Source organism: Dendronephthya gigantea, unplaced genomic scaffold, assembly GCF_004324835.1.
Source record: "Dendronephthya gigantea isolate DGI-Jeju-01 unplaced genomic scaffold, DenGig_1.0 000032F, whole genome shotgun sequence".
In the NCBI taxonomy this organism is placed as follows: domain Eukaryota; kingdom Metazoa; phylum Cnidaria; class Anthozoa; order Malacalcyonacea; family Nephtheidae; genus Dendronephthya; species Dendronephthya gigantea.
In genome coordinates this window covers 1673251-1693084 of record NW_021163042.1, presented here as the reverse complement: position 1 = coordinate 1693084, position 19834 = coordinate 1673251, and the positions used below count along the sequence as shown (strand labels likewise).

The 19834-nt window shown below is 35.5% G+C and overlaps 5 protein-coding genes across 8 annotated transcripts; 2 read left to right on the top strand and 3 right to left on the bottom strand.

Moving 5' to 3' along the window:
* Positions 1-47: 47 nt before the first annotated feature.
* On the bottom strand, positions 48-4699 carry LOC114524892 (mitochondrial inner membrane protease ATP23 homolog). Its single transcript, XM_028546107.1, has 6 exons — positions 4418-4699; positions 4254-4299; positions 1925-2006; positions 1538-1672; positions 974-1060; positions 48-581 (listed from the first exon to the last, which is right to left on the bottom strand). The coding sequence occupies exons 1-6, from the start codon at positions 4554-4556 to the stop codon at positions 444-446; spliced, it is 627 nt and encodes a 208-aa protein (XP_028401908.1). The 5' UTR covers positions 4557-4699; the 3' UTR covers positions 48-443.
* A 449-nt stretch (positions 4700-5148) lies between these two features.
* LOC114524939 lies at positions 5149-7256 on the top strand. Its single transcript, XM_028546175.1, has 2 exons — positions 5149-6775; positions 6915-7256. Exons 1-2 carry the CDS (start codon positions 5379-5381, stop codon positions 7165-7167), a joined length of 1650 nt encoding a protein of 549 aa, XP_028401976.1. The 5' UTR covers positions 5149-5378; the 3' UTR covers positions 7168-7256.
* A 607-nt stretch (positions 7257-7863) lies between these two features.
* LOC114524932 (UPF0462 protein C4orf33 homolog) lies at positions 7864-11534 on the bottom strand. The gene is made up of 6 exons (XM_028546163.1): positions 11290-11534; positions 10564-10750; positions 9502-9559; positions 8755-8806; positions 8347-8534; positions 7864-8236 (listed from the first exon to the last, which is right to left on the bottom strand). The coding sequence occupies exons 1-6, from the start codon at positions 11293-11295 to the stop codon at positions 8146-8148; spliced, it is 582 nt and encodes a 193-aa protein (XP_028401964.1). The 5' UTR covers positions 11296-11534; the 3' UTR covers positions 7864-8145.
* A 681-nt stretch (positions 11535-12215) lies between these two features.
* Positions 12216-16151, bottom strand: LOC114524931 (cytoskeleton-associated protein 2-like). 3 transcript variants are annotated; one of them, XM_028546162.1, is made up of 11 exons: positions 15990-16151; positions 15787-15914; positions 15335-15370; positions 14941-15138; positions 14708-14740; positions 14590-14640; positions 14283-14553; positions 13641-13814; positions 12974-13037; positions 12644-12785; positions 12216-12478 (listed from the first exon to the last, which is right to left on the bottom strand). In XM_028546162.1, exons 2-11 carry the CDS (start codon positions 15912-15914, stop codon positions 12262-12264), a joined length of 1314 nt encoding a protein of 437 aa, XP_028401963.1. In that variant the 5' UTR covers positions 15990-16151; the 3' UTR covers positions 12216-12261. The 3 variants fall into 3 exon arrangements, with proteins under 3 accessions (XP_028401963.1, XP_028401961.1, XP_028401962.1); XM_028546160.1 differs by having other exon boundaries at positions 14283-14640; XM_028546161.1 differs by having other exon boundaries at positions 13641-13811; positions 14283-14640.
* A 293-nt stretch (positions 16152-16444) lies between these two features.
* On the top strand, positions 16445-18211 carry LOC114524873. 2 transcript variants are annotated; one of them, XM_028546080.1, is made up of 2 exons: positions 16445-16534; positions 16709-18211. In XM_028546080.1, exon 2 carries the CDS (start codon positions 16866-16868, stop codon positions 18201-18203), a length of 1338 nt encoding a protein of 445 aa, XP_028401881.1. In that variant the 5' UTR covers positions 16445-16534; positions 16709-16865; the 3' UTR covers positions 18204-18211. The 2 variants fall into 2 exon arrangements, with proteins under 2 accessions (XP_028401881.1, XP_028401882.1); XM_028546081.1 differs by lacking the exon at positions 16445-16534 and having other exon boundaries at positions 16562-17424; positions 17508-18211.
* The last annotated feature ends 1623 nt before the right edge of the window (positions 18212-19834 follow it).

Below are 19834 nucleotides of genomic sequence, written 5' to 3'. Positions count from 1 at the left end.
TGACACGGGTGGCAAGGCTTGAGATGCAGAAACGTGTGCTTGGAAGTCAATTTGTTTATTTCTCCTAGAATGAATTGTTTCCACATTTTAGTCACTTTACAATTTTACAGAGTTACCACTATTACATGCCGAAATATTAAGCCTGCTTCCCACTAACCACCGACATTCGACGCTAGTGACCGCTGAAGAAGAAAATTTATTCAAAATAATAACAAAGCACATTGTTTTCCAGTGATTACGCGCTAACAGCCGGCTACCGCTGGTGGTGACTGATGAGAATCAGGTCGACCGCACACCTTAGCCACAGATCTCTATATTACGTTGAATGTGGCTGAAGCCAGCTTTTATGTTTCCAATAAAGCGCCTGGGTATATGAGGCTGAGGTCGAGGTCTACACCAACCGCACGCGACGCGGCCGGCAACGCGAAGTGGAAAAACGAGCTTTATGGCGGTATTCGGTCAAACGGTTCAGTGTCTTTATAGCATTCTTCAAAAACACTCGATACAATATCTTCTGCTTTCTCTCTACTGACATCACTCACGCACAGGATTGATTTGACAGCTCGATTTTTCGCACATTCCTAATGAAGGAAATGAGCAATTTGCTATTTGTAAACACGATTTTCCTCCTCTAAGTTGCTGTATAATTAATTTTATGCCAGAAAAACACCAAATCATCAACAGAATCTAACCCTATGCATCTATTCAATTGTTGATTTCATAAGTATCATTTAAAATATTGTCAACTTTTACGTGCGTATACGTACGTGCAAAAAACGCGACAGTGGAAATCAAAGCAGCCCTAAATCCAAAACCTTGCATGCAAACTTCACACCGGTTTCTATTGCCCTAATAAAATGATATTTTACTCTTCCCTGTCACGCTGCAGAATAAACACGTTAAGGCAGCGGTTAAGCGCATTGAGTTTGAACGAAATAAAAAAAATACTATTTATTAAATAATTTATTTTCACCTTTTGGTGACTTTTCCACCCAAAATTAAATCTTGAAAAAAATTCTTTCCAAAAGAAACAGTCACCACTAAGATTTGCAGCTCGTATCTAAATTAGAAATAGAGCACATAATTTAGCATATTATATATAAAGACAGATATATCATGATTTGTATGTACTTTCAAGGCTACAGGTTCTATACTGTGATGAGAAGAAATGAGTCAAATAAGTCCGTGTGTAAACAAACGGTTTGTTTAGTTTTTGATTTTTTAATTTCTATACTCTTTAAAATACGATGGCTGTCTGAATAATATCTAACACTAAATTTAGGTTTGGTACAGTTCTAAAAAAATATGAATTGGAATTTTCGAAACATGCAATATTCTGGCATTTTTGAATTGATGCGCAAAACAGACTTGACTTTCGCATTGCTCACAAAAAGAGCCCCTCGTTTGTAATGATTCGTCTCACACTGAAAAAATTGTCAGGCATGCAGTCTGTTATGCAGGAATTTTTGTCAGTTTTCTGAAAGCCAGTCTGATAATTTTAAGCAAAACTATAAGTGAACAGTATGATGTGATTTACCTCTGTGCATGCCAAATGCCTGAGATTATCTGCCTCATATTTGACTCGTGCAAAGTCATAGGCGTGTATTAACTCATGTGTCAATACATCGTTCATACAAGATTGAGAATAGATTACATTCTCACACAATACAACCTGAAAAACAACAGAAAAGCATCTTACATCTAAAGAGCTAAGATCAACACTTCTCTAAGACTGTTTTACGCTAGGCTGGAACTTTAAAGCTGGTGACCTGTAAACTGCATGTCCCTGATTGTGATTAGGAAAAGAACGTAATAATTGACAACCTCCAAAATATCGGCTGTGACGTTTGTACAGTAAACACCACCTGATTGTGATTATGAGCAGAACACAATAATCAATTACCTCGAAAATAGTTCAAAATACCTGTTTCCGGCGAAAGTCAAATCCTCCAAGAACATTCTCACCACAAGGTTCACAAACTATATGCTTGCCAATATCAACATTGCTAATAAAAACAGTATACATTTCATTATTCCGACCTTATAGAAGGAAAAAAGGCATAGAGCATAGAACACAAGTGTTCTAAACACTGGTGCTTACTATACAGGGTGTATCAAAAAAAAGTAGACAATTTTGAAATGTTAAGAAAACTATAAATTTATCAAAATATCTCATAGATTTATGCTAGTATGGGTACTTTACCATCTTCAGGTCATTCTAACACTAAAAACAAACAGAAAAATTAACCTCGAAAAATGGAAGAGCGGTTTGTGGAAGCATCATTTTGAATGGCTTGTGCAAACATGAATGAGAAGTTTAAAATACAATTTGAATTCAAGGGCTGAACGTTTGGGTAATTGTTTACAAAGAATCGAAATTTCAGAAATTTTGAAGAAAATTAAGTCAGCCGCGCAACTGCGTAAACGTGGGCTTTTTTCCGTTTAACTCGCAGCTTGAGTAACTTTTTTCATGCACGAATGATTTCATGCATGAGTGATTGCTCGGGTGATTAAACTAACAATGGTGTTGTGAAAAAAGTTACTCAAGCTGCGAGTTAAACGGAAAAAAGCCCACGTTTACGCAGTTGCGCGGCTGACTTAATTTTCATCAAAATTTCTGAAATTTCGATTCTTTTTAAACAAATACCCAAACGTTCAGCCCTTGAATTCAAATTGGATTTTAAACCTCTCATTCATGTTTGCACAAGCCATTCAAAATGATGCTTCCACAAACCGCTCTTCTATTTTTCGAGGTTAATTTTTCTGTTTGTTTTTAGTGTTAGAATGACCTGAAGATGCCAAAGTACCCATACTAGCACAAATCTATGAGATATTTTGATAAATTTATAGTTTTCTAAACATTTCAAAATTGTCTACTTTTTTTTGATACACCCTGTATAAAATATTAATTGAAACTAGGAAAAATAATTTAGGAGCATTTTCATTGATCAGGTGGGAAAAACAAAAACCTTCCTGTGGTTTTACGGTCGATTTCAATTTTCAGATCACTTTTCACTGAGCGGTTCCCAATTTCGTTGCGAAGCTATCAATTACAATTTCAAATTTAGAAATAGGGCGTGAACTTCGCAACGAAATTAGCAACGTAGTCCTGAAAATCGAATCTCGTAAATTCAATTTTCAAAGTTCGTAATTCAGAAGAGTCGATATGAGTAGAAATCCTTTTTCACGTCAAGGACGTACACTTCCACTGAGCGTACGCGAGGAAATTGTAGAATCGTTGCTAAATAAAACGCGACCATCTGAGATTGCCGAGCAATTAAAACTACTGTTACGAACGGTTTTAAATATTATAGAAAGGTTTATCGACAACGATGGGAATGTTCAACCAACTGAGCCGGGACAGAGATTCAGAACTGCTCGAACAGATGACGTTGTAGCATCTATAGTCATAGGATTCTAAAACGGTTAAACCAAGTACACATGCTGCTGAAATTCAGAATCAACTGCAACAAAATAATATTTGTTTACCCGAGAATGTGCCGAGTCTTACTTCAATAAGTCGCGCTTTAAAAGATGACTTTTGGTACACGAGAAAGAAACTAACTGAACAACAGTTAGTTTCTTTCTCGTGTACCAAAAGTCACAAGCTCAAGAGTCACTTACGCTAACAACAACAGAAAAGTTGATGCAATTTCTGGCCATTTGTGCGGGGATCGATAAAAATACAGTACAGTTCGTAACGGTAGTTTTAATTGCTCTGCAATCTCAGATGGTCGCGTTTTATTTAGCCACGATTCCACAATTTCCTCGCGTACGTTCAGTGGAAGTGCACGTCCTTGACGTGAAATTTCTACTCATATCGACTCTTGTGAATTACGAACTTAGAAAACTGAATTTATGAGATTCGATTTTCAGGACTACGTTGCTAATTTCATTGCGAAGTTCACGCCCTATTTCTAAATTTTAAATTGTAATTGATAGCTTCGCAACGACCTTGGGAACCGCTCTGTGAAAAGTGATCTGAAATCGACTGTAAGTTAGAATTTCCACTAGCATCACACCAGCACAATAAGTTCCACATTGATTACACTTATATGAACAGATATCTTTCATAGTTTTCTTAATTGTTGGCTTGCAAGAAAGAATTAAAAATGAGGGTAGATCTCCGGTGTAAAGGCATTTCATTGGAACGTTAAATAAATATTGTCTGTCTGCAGAGAATAAAAAAATATCACAAGGGAATGCCCAATAAAAATTAAATATTGTAAACATCATAACATTATCATACGTACCAGCCCATCTTCTTCATGGCATCTAACATGAACTTAACATATGGAGCTATTAAAGAAATATTTTCCTAAATAAATATTCTCCCTGCATTAATATCATATATATCAGCATATTTTCAGGCGGTGGAATAGCCCCAACTGAGCTTTTTCATAAAGATATTTCGAACCTTTTCTACATGAATTTCCTGCCCACTCCAAGCACTTGTTGTGTTTTCTGGGGTTGGATTCAATATTCCCGTTCACTCTCGCAGGGAAAGATTTCTTCTCCGCTTCTGTATGTTCTAGGTTCTCCGTCAGTTGACTCATTTTATACGAAATAAATGTGTTTTTATTTTCATCCCAAAACTAAAACGATTCTCACTTCTGCGTCGTTTTTAGGCTGATGTAAATCAAGATACATGACAAAACAATCACTGATTTTAATACGCAAAACTTGGCAGCCATATTGGTTTTTCACGATACGAAGTACTTCATGTCAGCTTCACTTCAGCTTTTCGGTATACTCATAGGGTATATTCGACCCATGGTATACCATTTTTAGGTATATTCGACCATGGTCGAGTATATTATTTTTTGGTATATTCGACCATGGTCGAGTATACCATATTTCGATATATTCGTCCACAATGGTCGAGTATACCATTTTTCGGTATTTAATACGTATATTCGACCATGGTCGAGTATACCGTTTTTAAATTCATTTAACTTTCATAATTCATCATCACTTCGTTCACATTAGTATCAGTATCAGCATTGCTATCGGTGTCGAAATAAATAGCCAGATCGGTCAAACATGAGAAAGGAAAAAGGAAAAAATGAGAAAGGAAGTCATCCTTCACTATAATTCTGCCAACATGACGTTTTGACCCGGACGTACACAAGAGAAGAGAAAATTACATATTTTCTCGTTTTACAGGCTGCTGGTACGGGTACTATATTCCAAAAAGAATTTTCTCGTTGTTGGTTTGAATAATATATTGTAAAAATCATTTTGTACTGCTGTTGGGTGATTTTCATCAAGAAAATGGAGTGAACAATATCAAGATTGTGTCCTTGAAATAAAATGTATAGCTGCAGTCGCTAGAACGCCAAGGGTGGGAAACGGTGTTTAATTGTTGGTACTGTACAATGCCACGAATCAGGCTTCGCCGTAAGGCAATATGCTATTTCGTTTTGATAAACATCATTCTTTTCGTCCTTTACAATTTATGTGTACGTTGGGACAAGAATGTGTCGTTGAAAAAATTAACAGTCAATTCATCGATGAAACACTTTATTCAGAAGTTAGTCCCTATAAAACAAAAGCGTGTGTTAACGTTTGAAATTGGTAAGCCAAAGCCAGAAGGAAAACCATCAGTTTGCCGATTTACACAAAGCGATGGCCTTGAGCTTCTTGCAGAGAAATATTTGTACCCTGGGAACAATCCAGCTGATACGAAATGCGCAGAAAGTATAAGTGTAAAAATTTGTGCTGTAAGTGGCTCCTTTAAATCCTTTCAAGTCAGCTGTGAACACAATCCCTGTGGGAAAATTGTAAAAGTTGGTTCACTGATCAAAGAGACTGGTCAAATTCAATGGGAGGATGTCAATTCCAGCAAACTTGAGAAATTTATCCAAGAATTTGTGCTTAAAAATCTAGATCAAATGTTCCCATTCTTCTACCTTAAGTGCAGTGGTAACATTAACTTCAATACTGGTATTGCAAACCAACCCACCCAATTGGTCTCAGTTCCACTTGCTAGTCCTACCAACATCTCGCATGTTAGTAAAAAAGACATCAATGTCAATGTGAATATTATATTCTTGGATGCAGTTTCAAGAAGACACCTTTACAGGTCCCTACCAAAAACAATAGCAGCATTTCGCAATGTGAACCTTAATCCAAAGTCATCTTCAAATGTTTTAGACTTTGAGCTGTATCAAGCATTGAGAACAACACCTAAAGAAACTCTCTCAGGATTTCTAAAGGGAAAAAGTAACACTTTTCAAAATACAACAGAAAAAACAATGCTAAGCTTTTTTAAGAAGGCTGGTTATCAGATCCTCTGGCAAGAAGACGAGTGTTGGAAATCTGATGTGGGTGTTAGTTGGTACTTTGGAGTCCATAATTCAAAAATCCAAAATGACTTGAATAAGTTGAAAATTAAATTGAAATCAGAAAGCATAGACTCATTTGGTCTAACACATTCAAGTTGTCTTAGGAATGATGTAAACAATAAAGAAAATACATTAACAAGTGAGATTTGTATGAACGGAAGATACCATCATGATTACCTTTTTGACTATGTTGTGGAATCACTGAATCATGTCAATAATAAGCTTTCATCAACTCCTGTGTTTTCATTCACATCTATCAGCTTAGGAAAAGAGGAAAGTGGTCGTAAAATTCAGTTATTGGATAATTCTTTGGCAACATTTGTTACAAAAATGGCTGCAGACAAGAATACAATCACTATTTTAATATCTGGACATGGCAATACCTTTGACACGTTTCCTGTACAAACAATGGAAGGTCAATATGAAAAGTACAACCCTTTTTTATTTATGATTTTACCAACATATGTTGCTTGGCGACTTGGGGAGTCGAAGAAAAAAAACTTAGTTAACAACCAATTGAAACTAATTTCTATTTCTGATATTCATGATATGGTATTATCGTTGCAGGTGGAACATCACAAAAATGACTCGTACAATCATGGACTGTTCAATGAAATTGATTCTAGCAGGAACTGTGCTAACCTTGATTTGCTCTCATCATCATTATGTATTTGTGATGGCTGGAACTCAAAGCAACAACCAAACACAGGCCATTACATTATTGCTGAGTTTGCATTGGGCAAACTCAACAACATTATTGCTAACCAATATACCAACCAAAATTCCCAAGAGGTCCCATTTGTTACATGTGAACGATTAAAGGGATTGCTGTTAACAAACATTAGCCAGAAACGAATTGAAAATGGGTATATAATCACTCAAATTGATATTTATGTTCAAAGGAATGAGCTATTTCGAGTCAATGTCAAATGGCATGGTGACAATAATCCTGCAATGGAGATGGCACTTGTTAACTATGAAAGAAAGCATTTGATTGACAATGTTAAACATAGATCATGCTCAACATACATTGACAGAGACCTATGTGTCTGCCAGGTTCAATCAAAAGGACCCCAAAAGGACCCCAAAATCACCCCAAACTGGAAAAAGTATGGGAATGTGTTTGGGAAAATGACAAAAACAGATAATCGCCACAACCACTGTCTTTATATTTTATCCCGGGACTATGGGGTAAGCACAGTGTTTGAAGTTGCAAACATGTGTCATGATGTTAAATATAATGTCAGGATGAATTTTGAATTAGAAAACATGCGGACGCCTGGGATATTGCCACTTAATGTGACCGTCCAACCAAAATCGATTGAATTTTTAACATTTGTTATGCCACTCCATTTGACTAATCCGGGCACCTGGGAATATGAGATTGACTTTAGTTACCATAAAGTTATGTAATAACATTCTAAAAATAAGTATGAGTAATAAATACAGACCAAAAAATTTTTTTGCTAGAATCAAGCAGCGCATAATTAAAAAATATAAAAATAGCACATTTCTAATATTTAATTCAATTGTGATGATTTGTTGAAAGATTTCAGTTATTTTAAAACTGGCAATTACAATCAGCAAATAAGTCATTGCACATCTAATGATGTGAATGTTATTCTGAAGAGTACAAAAGAGGATTTATACTTTCCAAATGGTCGACTTTGTAAAGTAGAAATATTACAGCTACGTTGATACAGAATTGTCAGTAGATGACTAGTACAATCTAAGTAAGTTATGCGCTTAGAACTGTGCTCTCATCACTCCATCATTAAAATATTTGATAGTTGTTCTGTTAAGCCCAATGAGGTGACTGGACATAGTTTGCAACAAGGTTCGGAAATAATGAGTTTACTTCGAATGGCTTGAAAAACTGTAATCTGTGACTACATGGCAACATAGAGGAAAAGAAAACCGTAAGGATGCTGGCAGAAATTGCGCTAGGTCTATGGCATTATTGCAGTGAAAAACGTAAAAAAATTAGCAGATTACGTACAAGTTTGGTTGATCAAATTCTTTATTAGCAGGGTAGAGAGCTTCATATTGCCTTGATTCTCCAGAACCATGGATAGCATAGGCATTCAGCAAAGTCACATTAGGAGGTAGGTACTCCACAGGTATCTTGGCCTCACCAGTCCACCTTTTTTCACTCTTCTCTACAGTATATTGGAGTTCCAGTTCGTCCTAGGAACAGAAAAAACATGAGTGGGACTTGACGAAAAATGCATACATGCACACACATTGTTTGATAAATTGCTTCAATAAAGTCTTGTAACACGACCATGTAAATTTATTATCAACACTTTAATACAGTTCATAAGTTTCATTTGTCAACTTATTTTGCATTGGAATAAACACTAGGTTATTATTTATTATTCATACGTACAAAAAGCCGCCGTTTTACCTTGATAATATTTTTTATCCCTTTTAACATTAGAACTAAATGTTGACCATGCCTATAAAACACAAGTCACAAGTTAAATATACAGGGTGTCCCAAAAAAATGTTCCCTCCATTGAAATTAAGCCTTTTTTAGAATCTGATTGCTTTAATATTAAAGATAAACCCTATTGAAAGCAAGACGCTTTATTTGAATGCCTCCACCTAATAACTATGCTATTTACACACTACTGCGTTTATCATGCATTCAAATTCCAACAAAAGCTTCATTTCAATAGGGGGGGGACTTTTTTGGGGACACCCTGTAGATGCAGTGTTGGGTTGGAAGAAAGAAATTAGGCATACGATTTAGAAAAAGCGGTGTTTATAAGTAATTTCTGGCCCTTCTTTTTTGTTAAATTCTACAATTAACTTATATATAAGTAGTAGAAAAATTATTTGAGATAAAAGTGACATTTGCATAGACATCCTCGCCCATATGTGATAATGGGACTGTAGGAGGTAGACTGAGTCTGACTGACTACGGAATTCATGTCTGATAAATGCATGATGAACCTAGGTCTCTGACTCTCTGCAATTCCAAAAGAGTAATCACACCAGAAAGCCGTTCTATATACTGCTATAAAAACATGCAATGTCACTTATTCTGGTGAAAAAACTTGCTTAAATAATTCCATTCCCAGTACACTACACCCGCATAATTAACTAAGGTGTTCCTTAACATATAGTAATGACAAAACCAATAACTTACGGGCACAGCTCAACTTCTAAGTACTTTGTATCCTCACCAAGAAAGAAAATTTCAACAACTAATATTTGAAAAAATAATTATGAAGGAAAAGTTAAAGAATATAATTTGTATCTTCACACCTGGGTTAAATTGGCACACTCCGCTTATCTACAAGGTGTCTCAAAAAGGTTATCGAACTTCAACGCGCTGGTGTGCGTGAATTATTCTCATAGAAATAATACAATTATAATGTCAATTATTTCTATGATTACTCTATACGAAGGAGCGTAATCAGTTTAGTAAATCGCGCATATAAGGGTTGCTTTCCACTATCACGTTTTTTGCCGCACGCTCGTACACGCACGTAAAAACTTAATTCTTAAAAACCTTCTAAGTTGCTGTATAATTAATTATATACCAGAAAAACACACCAAATCATCAACAGAGTCCAACCCTACGCTTCTATTCAACCGTTGATTCCATAAGTATCATTTATATTGTTTTAAACTTTTACGTGCGTGAACATATGGACAAAAAACTTTTTCCCGTTCTTCAACCTGTACATTGTTGTAAAATGTATGATTGAATGCAAATGACTAGGAAATATAATATACTGGAAAAGTCTCTATCCTGGAAAAGGGGTGTGAGCATGTGACATATAATTACACTTTATAATTACACTTCATAAAAAAACCATTGAATATGATTACTATTAAACTGATATATGATCGCAATTTCTTCATTGGGAATTTTGTATTGGAATTACTATAGCTTTTAGGTAATCATTAGTTGTAATTTCTAAATGTTTTGTATGAAAAAAATATATATTCAATGAAAAAAATAATTCAATCAAACATTTGTCTAAACTAATTTATATCATTATGAATAGAGGCAGATTATGGCATGGTTAATGTGATTATGGTTGCTTCATTCAGATCATTGTCATTTGTAATTGTTACCACATGTACAAATCATTTCTTACTATCAAACATTTTGTTGTTAATGTAGTTAGTTCAAAAATATATTTAAAATTTAGCATTTTTAACCTTCCAGCATATACAGATAAACTATATGTGCATTAACCTTCATAATCCCAAAGCTGTGGACATGGTTCTCCAGCTGGTGCATTTGGTATTCCAGGATCATTGAAAAATGGTGCATCTACTTTCACAACAATATATTTGTTATCAGCACTTGCAGATAATGTCAGTTTGACTGGGTCGTGTGACTTGATAGCATCTCCATGCCATGTGTTTTCAATTAGATACTCCTATAGGAATTGAAAGGTATAAGCCTGGACTGCTGTGTTAGGCTCAATTTTGGCTGAGAACTTAGGTGCAAAAGGTTGTGTAAAATAGGCGAGGAGTGAGAAATCGCATTCAGGTGCGCAAAAATGACAAATGCATGCCCCATAAAAGTAGCAATCATAGAAAAATTACAAATTTTTAATTGGATTACAAATAATTAAGGCAACATTTGCAACATCTTTTGACACCATGTAAAACAATGACAAGACTGTAATTAATCTATTCCAAATTGATAAGGCAATAGCTGTGATAATTATTTGAAACTGGAATAGTTTAAGAATTTAACTAACTGTGTGACTTTTTAATTAGATCATGACTTTCGAAACTCTAAACTGAACACATCACTGGAGTAAAAAATATTACTAGTAGTAGTGCATACTAGTAATCTTAGCCTACCATATAATACCATATTAAAAGTGAACAAGTTGCCACAGAATATTATATATTGCAAAATAGATCCCATTTAGAATGATAATAATAGTATAATCATTGTGACACTTACACACATTTCAATTACTGAGAGGTACGTATTCTATAACACCATTTAGCTCAGCAATGTCCCTCCTTGTGACAACTCCTCGTACTAGAGTAAAGTAACACTATATATGCGATTTAAATGAAGTCTCTCAAACAATGACGACACTCACTTCCTGCAACTCACAACCTGCCTTTTCAGGACAGAGTTCAAAGATACTAAAATATATCCTTCTTGCGTCACTTTACTACGGTATCAAGTTAATAGACTACGTGTACATTATACCGTCATTTGCAGTTGAGCTTGCGGCTTGCATTTCAATTTTCAAACGCGTTGTTCCATTGTTTGAAACGTTGCGTTGATTGGTTAGCAACGTTTCTAAGGGCTAAAATTAACTTTTGATGGCAGCAGAGTTGCTGTTCGATTACATCCTTTTCCCGTCCTTTTTCAAACCTTTTTGATCAAATTTTTACCAGGCACATAACCCATATCTGTGCCCATAGGCTATAACCAACCTCGAACCCAGGCGCTTTTTAATAGTAAAGTCAGTGGATTAGTGGAAATACATGCATGCAGCAACCCCTTGCCAGCTCACTGCCCCTGGGCATTTCAAATGAAGAAAAATATTTCCTGAGCTAGCCAGACCTAACTTCTAAGTGTAAATTTTGAAATGACTTAGTGTAGAGGTCTCCAGTGCGGGATGTCTGGGATATCATGGCATATTACCACTTTGTTTCATTTTTTTTACTTTTTAAATATTTTTCGATAATTGCAAACTCCTAATAAGAGTGTGAGCGTTTGGTGTTTGGATGTTGAGGATGTGCCCGACCATTAAAGATGTGCCCGACTGTCTACGGGAAAAAAATGCGCGTCGCCCAGACTGTGCATAGGATGTGATACTAAAATGAAAATACACCAACGACACCTTAACCTTAGAAACATGATACAATCATCGCATCAAATATTCTTCCCTACCGCGTATAAAAAATTCTTTTTATTTTATTCAAGATCAATTAGCATCTCCTCATCCAGTTGACAAGGAAGTAGCATGTTTGGTTTAAACACAATTGTGGATCGTATTGGACTGGACAGTTCCCCCAACGACGCTACGGTTATTCTCTTCTCTTCAATCATCTTTGGACGTGTAATACCGCAACGTTCCCAACGGGTAGTCCGGCGGACAGGAGTGAATACACGCTTTTCAGGCGCAGATTTTCTTTTGCATAAAAATAAAAGTATAATAATGTTATAATAACATAAAAGTATCAATAGTAATAGAATAAAAATATATAAAAAAGTACATCTAGCTCGAAGACAATTGTTTAAAGACAGTTGTGACATCCTTTAGGATTCCTGGCTATAGCACAATACCATAGTTTACCTGTTTCTCCTTGGAGTGGAATCAATCAAACAAAACCTCACAACTGAAGAGTTAAAGACTTCTCCATCAAGTTTAGATAATTCTCTACAGGGTGTCCTGTATGGTGTGCGAAATGGTCTCTCTTTTGCGGGACTTTCTGCTCCTGTTATTTAATAAGAACGGGTATAAATAACTAATAAACGAAATTCTCGCCAAACGGTAACGCGATGCATGCAAATTGACTGAGCCGATCTAATAGATCGATGGTAATACCTATATGTGTTTATATATACTGTTGTGAAGTGTGCCTGGTACGGACGAGTTAATGTTTGAAAAAGATTCCAACTATACCTTCGTTGTCCCTCTGTGCTTTTGACTTGTACTCAGCAAAATACTTTTCTACTATTTGTTTTGGCTATGTATATAATTAAATGAATTTTTTAGTACCAAGGGAAAAATAAAGAGTTTTCAAACAGGCTACTTTATATAAATAGAGTCTGATAGAAATTAGCTACTCAGGGGCTGCCTGGGGTGCACCCTCTCCCGGAAATACTAAGATTTAAAACTTTTTGAAATGTGTTCATATGAATTTTGAATATTGTTAAATTGAATTTGGGAGTTGGGGATGAATGGTCCGGCCACCTGAGGCTTTTTATTTTTGTACTTTGTTCCTTCAACATTTTATCCTCACCTTGCTATTTCTTCAAATTTTAGCCAATTTTGATGTCAGAATGTTACAGTTTTTTGAACGACCTTATTTTTAAAACTATTTGCTTTCGTTGGGGGGGGGGGAGACTCAATCCCCGGATAATCCGTCCATGAGTTTATCGTCAGCATGAAATTTTTTTTGCTGTTGAACCACAAGCACTAGTTGCTTCTCATAAGTCTAGTTTCGACTGAAGGGCATCACAAGGAGGTTCAGTCTACACACTATTCAATAACTTTGAATTTATGGTTAATTTAATTATTACCCAGTCTTTCGAATCATGCAAATAATGTAAAAATAATTATTCCCTACCTCTGCTGAAAAAGCGGTTGCCCGTTCAATATTGCAAACAACTCTTTCATGATCTCCAAAGTTCTCAGCCAGCTTTGCTCGGCAGATCCAATAGAGTGCGTGTCTTAATGCATTTGGGTGCTCCCGCTGAATATCATCAAGTCTGAATGCTATTTCCTCCTGCGTCAAATTCTTCTATGGGAATAAATTAGTAAATTAATGATACAAAACCCATCAGCTAGAGATGGTCTATATTGCCATATATAATGCGCTATTAAATAATAATGATACAAATTATTTAAGTAAATTTAACTAATTGCATTGTGCTGACTAGACTGATTTAAAATTAATATAATTACAATGCAGACTATTTAAAACAATTAAAAAGATAGGTCTTGAGAAGTTTTTTTAATTATCTAAATTGTGCCAGTTACATCTGGTAAGACAACATTGAGTTTCACAAAGTTGGTGCTGATTGAGACAGAAAAGGCTCAAAAGCCAGCATAAAAGTTAAAAGTGGTAAATTGTATTTGTACCTATAGTAAGCAAGTTTTTAGAAAGATGAATAATTTTACAAAATTACAAATTTACTGTTATTTAATAGAGTAAAGTTAAAAAAAGTTGAGAAATATATATATACAATAAATACAATTTTATATGTACCTCTTTAAACATTTCATAACACCTTTCTAAAGTCTTGATTAGATCTTTCTCTTCGTCAGCAGCTAGAGAAACTTTGTCTGAGCACCACATAAAGCTATCAGTACTAGAATTATTTTCATTGGTTTCATTTTCTTTGTTTTGAAGAATAAAAGAACAACTTTTCCTTGTCTGTTTGCCAGACAATTCACCATGCTTAAAAATACCACTTTGTCTATGAAGAGATTTTCGATTTTGAACAGATTTTGACCTGGGCATTTCATTATGGCACCATGTTTTTCGTCTTTGGTTTGGGCTAGCCCCAACTGGGTGCTTGCACGGGAAACCTTGATTCGATAAGGTTGGTGTTTGTGGAGTTTTGCTGAAAGTAAAATATTGAGATTAATTCAGTATATAACTAACTTAGCAAGAATGATTTTAAATCTTACCCTTTTTCTTTCCACCATAATTCAAGGCGAGTCCTACATTCAAAATCATAAGATGTGTTTATTTGAGCACAATAGCGAGCACCAATATTGTTATCAGCCTGACAGATTAGCAAGTATAGTTTTGTCTCTATAGACCTGTCAAGCATCAGCCTAACATCAGACTAATAGTAATTAAGTCTTTAAAGATCTGCTGTCGGACTTTGTCTAAAAAATTTGTTTTAAAAGATTCGAACCTCATGTCAAGCCTGACATCCTTGTAAGTATCTTTAATTGAAGGCGACTGATATTCCTTCAGCGGTGTTTTAAACTTCTTGTTTAAAAATTTGGTTGTTTTGGTTAACGGAATGTTACTTTTGCTTCCGGTATAATATAATATGGTCTTTGAATTTGTTTGTTTAAGCTTTTTCTTCTCTTTAGATGACTGTTCCTTCCTACGTAACAAAAATCTAGTGTTAATAACAAAACTGTAATTCGTTTTTAATTACACAGGCATGCAAAAGTTCATGTGTGAGTCACATGATATAACCAAAACTTTTGGTTTCATAAATTTGCAGTCACAAAAACATAAGGATTTTATTTTTAAGGATGAAGAGGGCAATTAATATATATATGTAGGTTAATAGGTACCTGATCTTTTCTGTTTTCCAAAGCTGAAGTCTTACACTAAATAGGAAACATAGCAATTTGTATAATTATGATAAATATAACATATATTCCTAACCAAATAAACTACAACTACAAATAATTTTTGAATCAAATAATTCAAGGGCCACTTCCAAAGTGCAAAACCTAAGCACCACCTAGACATCAACATTATAATTCTAAAGATCAATTGGATTGATACAAGAAGATAATGTTTGCAAATCATATCTAATATACTAAAAATCTATGTGCTCTAAGCACAAATGTTGCCCTGATGTTAGAATAACTCATACAACCACTTACTGTATGAACAAGGCATGCACAGTGTATAAAATTGCATTTTCTTTTGCAATTGAATTCTTTTATATTATCAAAGTACATTTAAAATTAAAGATATAAGGAAATACTGGGAAATACACTAGTAAATGTATGTTTACCTCATATCCAAAGATTTGTTTTGATATGATGGCATTTTATTTGTTTCAGCAAATGCTTTCTTCTCCGCCAAATTCTTTCTTCTTGCATTTGACTGCCAATGCTTCGGTCTATTCACATTTCTATCCATCTATTCAACAAAATGCAGTTGATGAATACAAAATCTTGAATTTTACGTGAACATGATCACTGAAATCTTGTTTACCTATTAATAAAATTCCAAGGAGAATTGATGATTCGATGTAAACTGCAAAGCAGTATTAACCCAACAATATAATATATTTATAATATATCATAAACTCGAAGTCTCGAACCAAAGAGTAAATATATATTTACTCTTTGCTGAAACACTGATGACTGTTCAAATTCAAACGATGCGCATATGCAAATTCACAGTATAAACAGTTTTTGATTGTTTTTGATTGGTCAGAACTCAAAACATTGAAATTACAGATCTTCTATCGATATCAGGCAAGAGGGCGGGGGGGGGAGCGTAGACCACCAACAGAAGCTTTTGTTCTTGCTCCAAACGAGTCAACTTGCCCCAGGTACCTAGGTCTGCAGAAGGTTTGCAGGAGAAAGGTTTGGGATTTTAAAGAAGAAACCCAGTATATATTAATATTGTGATAAATACCAACCCAAATACGAAGGAAAGGCATTCCACTCTGTGCCTGGCCACATATGAAAACACAGTCATTTAGCCGTAGGCCCGTAGGGACGGTAGGGTTCACTGGTCATACCACCCCACTGGTACGTTGAGTACATTTCACAGTTCACATTGCGAGTGCGAACCGTTCTATAATTTCTCAAATACATATAATTACTATAGAGCTTGGACAAATTTTTTGTGCACAAAATGATACGCAACCGAATGTTTCTCGTACTCATTTGCCTAGCCGTAATAGTGCTTTTTCTGTTAATTAGGATAAATATCCTAGTCCACGAGAACTCGCATCTGAAAACAACCATCAAAGTGTTGGAAAGGACAGAGGAAAGGACCAACGTTAATAATAATAATATTTTCGACGCCATCAACACGAATGAAAGTCCGCGAGAATTTTTGCCCTCAGAAGTCACAATTATGCTGTTGAAGCGTGCGAACGAAAAAGGTGTACGGTTTGAGACAAAACTTAAGAAAATCAAGCGTTTGTATCCTTCGTCGCCTATTAAATGGGATGATAAGTCAAATAACATTGCAACGTCGCTGAATCGCATGATTAAAGATATTAAAACTGAGTATTTTATGGTTTTGGAACCCGACGTGTCACTCTCAGATAAAGAAAATGAAGGATTAGCTACCCTGTGGGATGCTTTAGAGCGCTATCCAGAGATAGATTTCATTGGAGGATCGTATTTATCAGGCGATAAGTTGCACATTACTTGTCAACGTTTTAAATTTTGTAAATGGACATTCGTTGAAACCTACCAATACAAAAGGTCGCTTGATCATATTATGATTTGTGATGGAACGTCTGCATCTTTTGTGGGGAGAAAGCAAAGCGTAAAAAAAGTGCAAAATGGATTTGATGAAAATATGTCTGACATGTTGGTAATAAAGGATTTTTTTATTCGAGCAAAAACTGCAAATGTTGTCGTGGCCACCAGGCCAAGTTTCATGTTGTTGGCCGACGGATTCAAGAGTATGTATGATAAATGGCAGTCGCATGACATAACCAAAGATTTGGTTCCATTTGCAGTTAAACATAAGGTCTTTATTTTCAAGGATGAAGAGGGCAACCTTGTGGATTTGTGTAGTTCAACAAGTCCTTTAAGTGGAAAGGATCTGTGTATTGAAAAAAATGCCCACCAACTAATGCTTGATAATAAGCACTGGGCCTACCAAGGATTGTATACCTACCCTTTTTTACTGGATTATCTGAAAGTTTCACTGAGAGAAGTGACCAATTTCCTGGAAGAGCACAATGTCAACTATGATTTTTTTGGAGGAGTCTCTTTAGGAGCAGTGAAAATGCACTCAATTTTACCATGGGAGGCTGGTGACATTGATCTCAATGTGTACGGCATGGATGTACCACAACTACTAAATTTGTTACAGCCATGGGTTTCTAAGAAAGGCTATGTAATGAGGGAACATGTAGAAACTAATGCTGTCCATGTCTTTTGTACACCTAAAGAAATTGGTGATGTTTCAGGTGGATTGGCAACAATGTTTCCTACCAATGACCCTCCTCCTGAATATATTAGAATAAAAACAAATGGTATATGGGTTCGTTATCCCAGGAATGTTTTTCAGGTTATCATGAAGCGTTATGGGATAAGCTATCTAGAACATAAACTCTATAGAACGAAAAATGCCATTGAATGTAAGATGAAAGGTCACAATGCTTGCTTGCCTAATTTTAAATCGATTTTTAATGGTAAAGGTGGAACTTACCAAGAATATTTCTGTGAAAACTGAAGTATTAGTGCCTTAATGTTTTTGCAAATTATTAAAGTTGATCATCCTTTTTCAAGCATATTTCTTATTGTATTTGTTACCTGGATATTATACAACTAATAACAAGTGGCCCCTAACGAAACATTTATATCTTTTCACTGTACATATCTATTGTACATGTTCTAACATTTTAAAGTTGTAGTACATAGTGTGTTAGCCACAAGTTTCATCATGCATTATTTATTCCAGGCAAAAGCACAAAATAATTTCTCAGATCGACATTGGTTGTCCCCAATAATCGGGTTTCCGGACCGACTTTCCTGCTTAAAATTCCATCTAATTACACAAGAGCTGGGGATGATCACACACTATGCATGTTTATATACTATAGTTTATTGCTATTTCTAGCCATGCCAAGCAAAATTTGCCAGGGGTGGTGCCACAAATTCCTCGACACAGGGGCGAAGGACCCTGATAGGGAGGGTGGCTTTACAAATCATGCAATTAAAAGAAATGGGATTATCTAAAATTTTCATGCAATAGACCTTGTTGGTAATTACATCACAACATCGTTTTAAATTTAGAACCACCTTTAATGAGATGGGTTTCAAGTTTTACTCTAACAAGCTATGTGCAAAGATGCAAAACATCCTTCTATAACCCGTGCATGAAACACATTTTTTCATTTTGACTGATAAGTATTGAAATAAGCCATAACGCGCAAACTGAGCTTCCCCTGACTGAGAGTCCCCTGGGCCTCGTTCTCGTGTTATGGCTTATTTCCACATTTATTGGTCAAGACAAAAAAATTTTATGCATGTGTTAAAGAAGGATGTTTTGCATCTTTGCACGTAGCTCGTGAGAGTAAAACTTGAAAATTGAAATCCATCTCATTTAGGGTGGTTCTAAATTTAAAACGTGATGGTAAAATGTTGTGACGTATACCGAAAAGGTCTATCGTTAATTAAGGGAATTCACAATAACGAAAAAGATGGGGAATGGTCATTTTACCAGAATGCACTGCGGTCAGAAATCGTTTAAAAGGGCGAATTGAAGTTTTTTTGAAGGACAGATATAAGAAAGGAGGTTATTTTCTTTGTTGTTTTAAAGTTTCACATCATTACGTGATTTTCTTCTCATGCTTTGTTAAGGTCGACACAGACCGGACGCGATGCGGCAACGCGACGCGAATTTTCAGTTTTCAGAAGCACATAAATTAATTTCTGGAAGCAAAATTTGGAATCTATGGACGCCAGGGCAGTTAAAATGTATTATCGTTAAATAATCTACAAGAATATAATAATAGTTTAAAATCTATTTGATTTTGGAAAATGAAAAATCGCGCCGCGTTGCCAAATAGGGGTCGCGTCCGGTCTGTGTGGGCCTTTAGTCATTTATGCTTGATGCTCGCAGTGCATTGTGGTAAAATGTACATGCTGCCATCTTTTTCGTTATGGTCAATTCTGCTGGGTCCTTTGGCCAAACTAGTCAATGCATGTTCAAGCTTGTATCACCATTTCTCTTAAATGACAGAGTCGTTTAAAATGCTTTTATTATGATAAGTTTGAGTTACAATGTTACTTTTCAACACCAAGAACAACAGACCTGGAAGAGTCAGGGCGTATCTCTGCAAACAAGTCGTCAACAAGTTG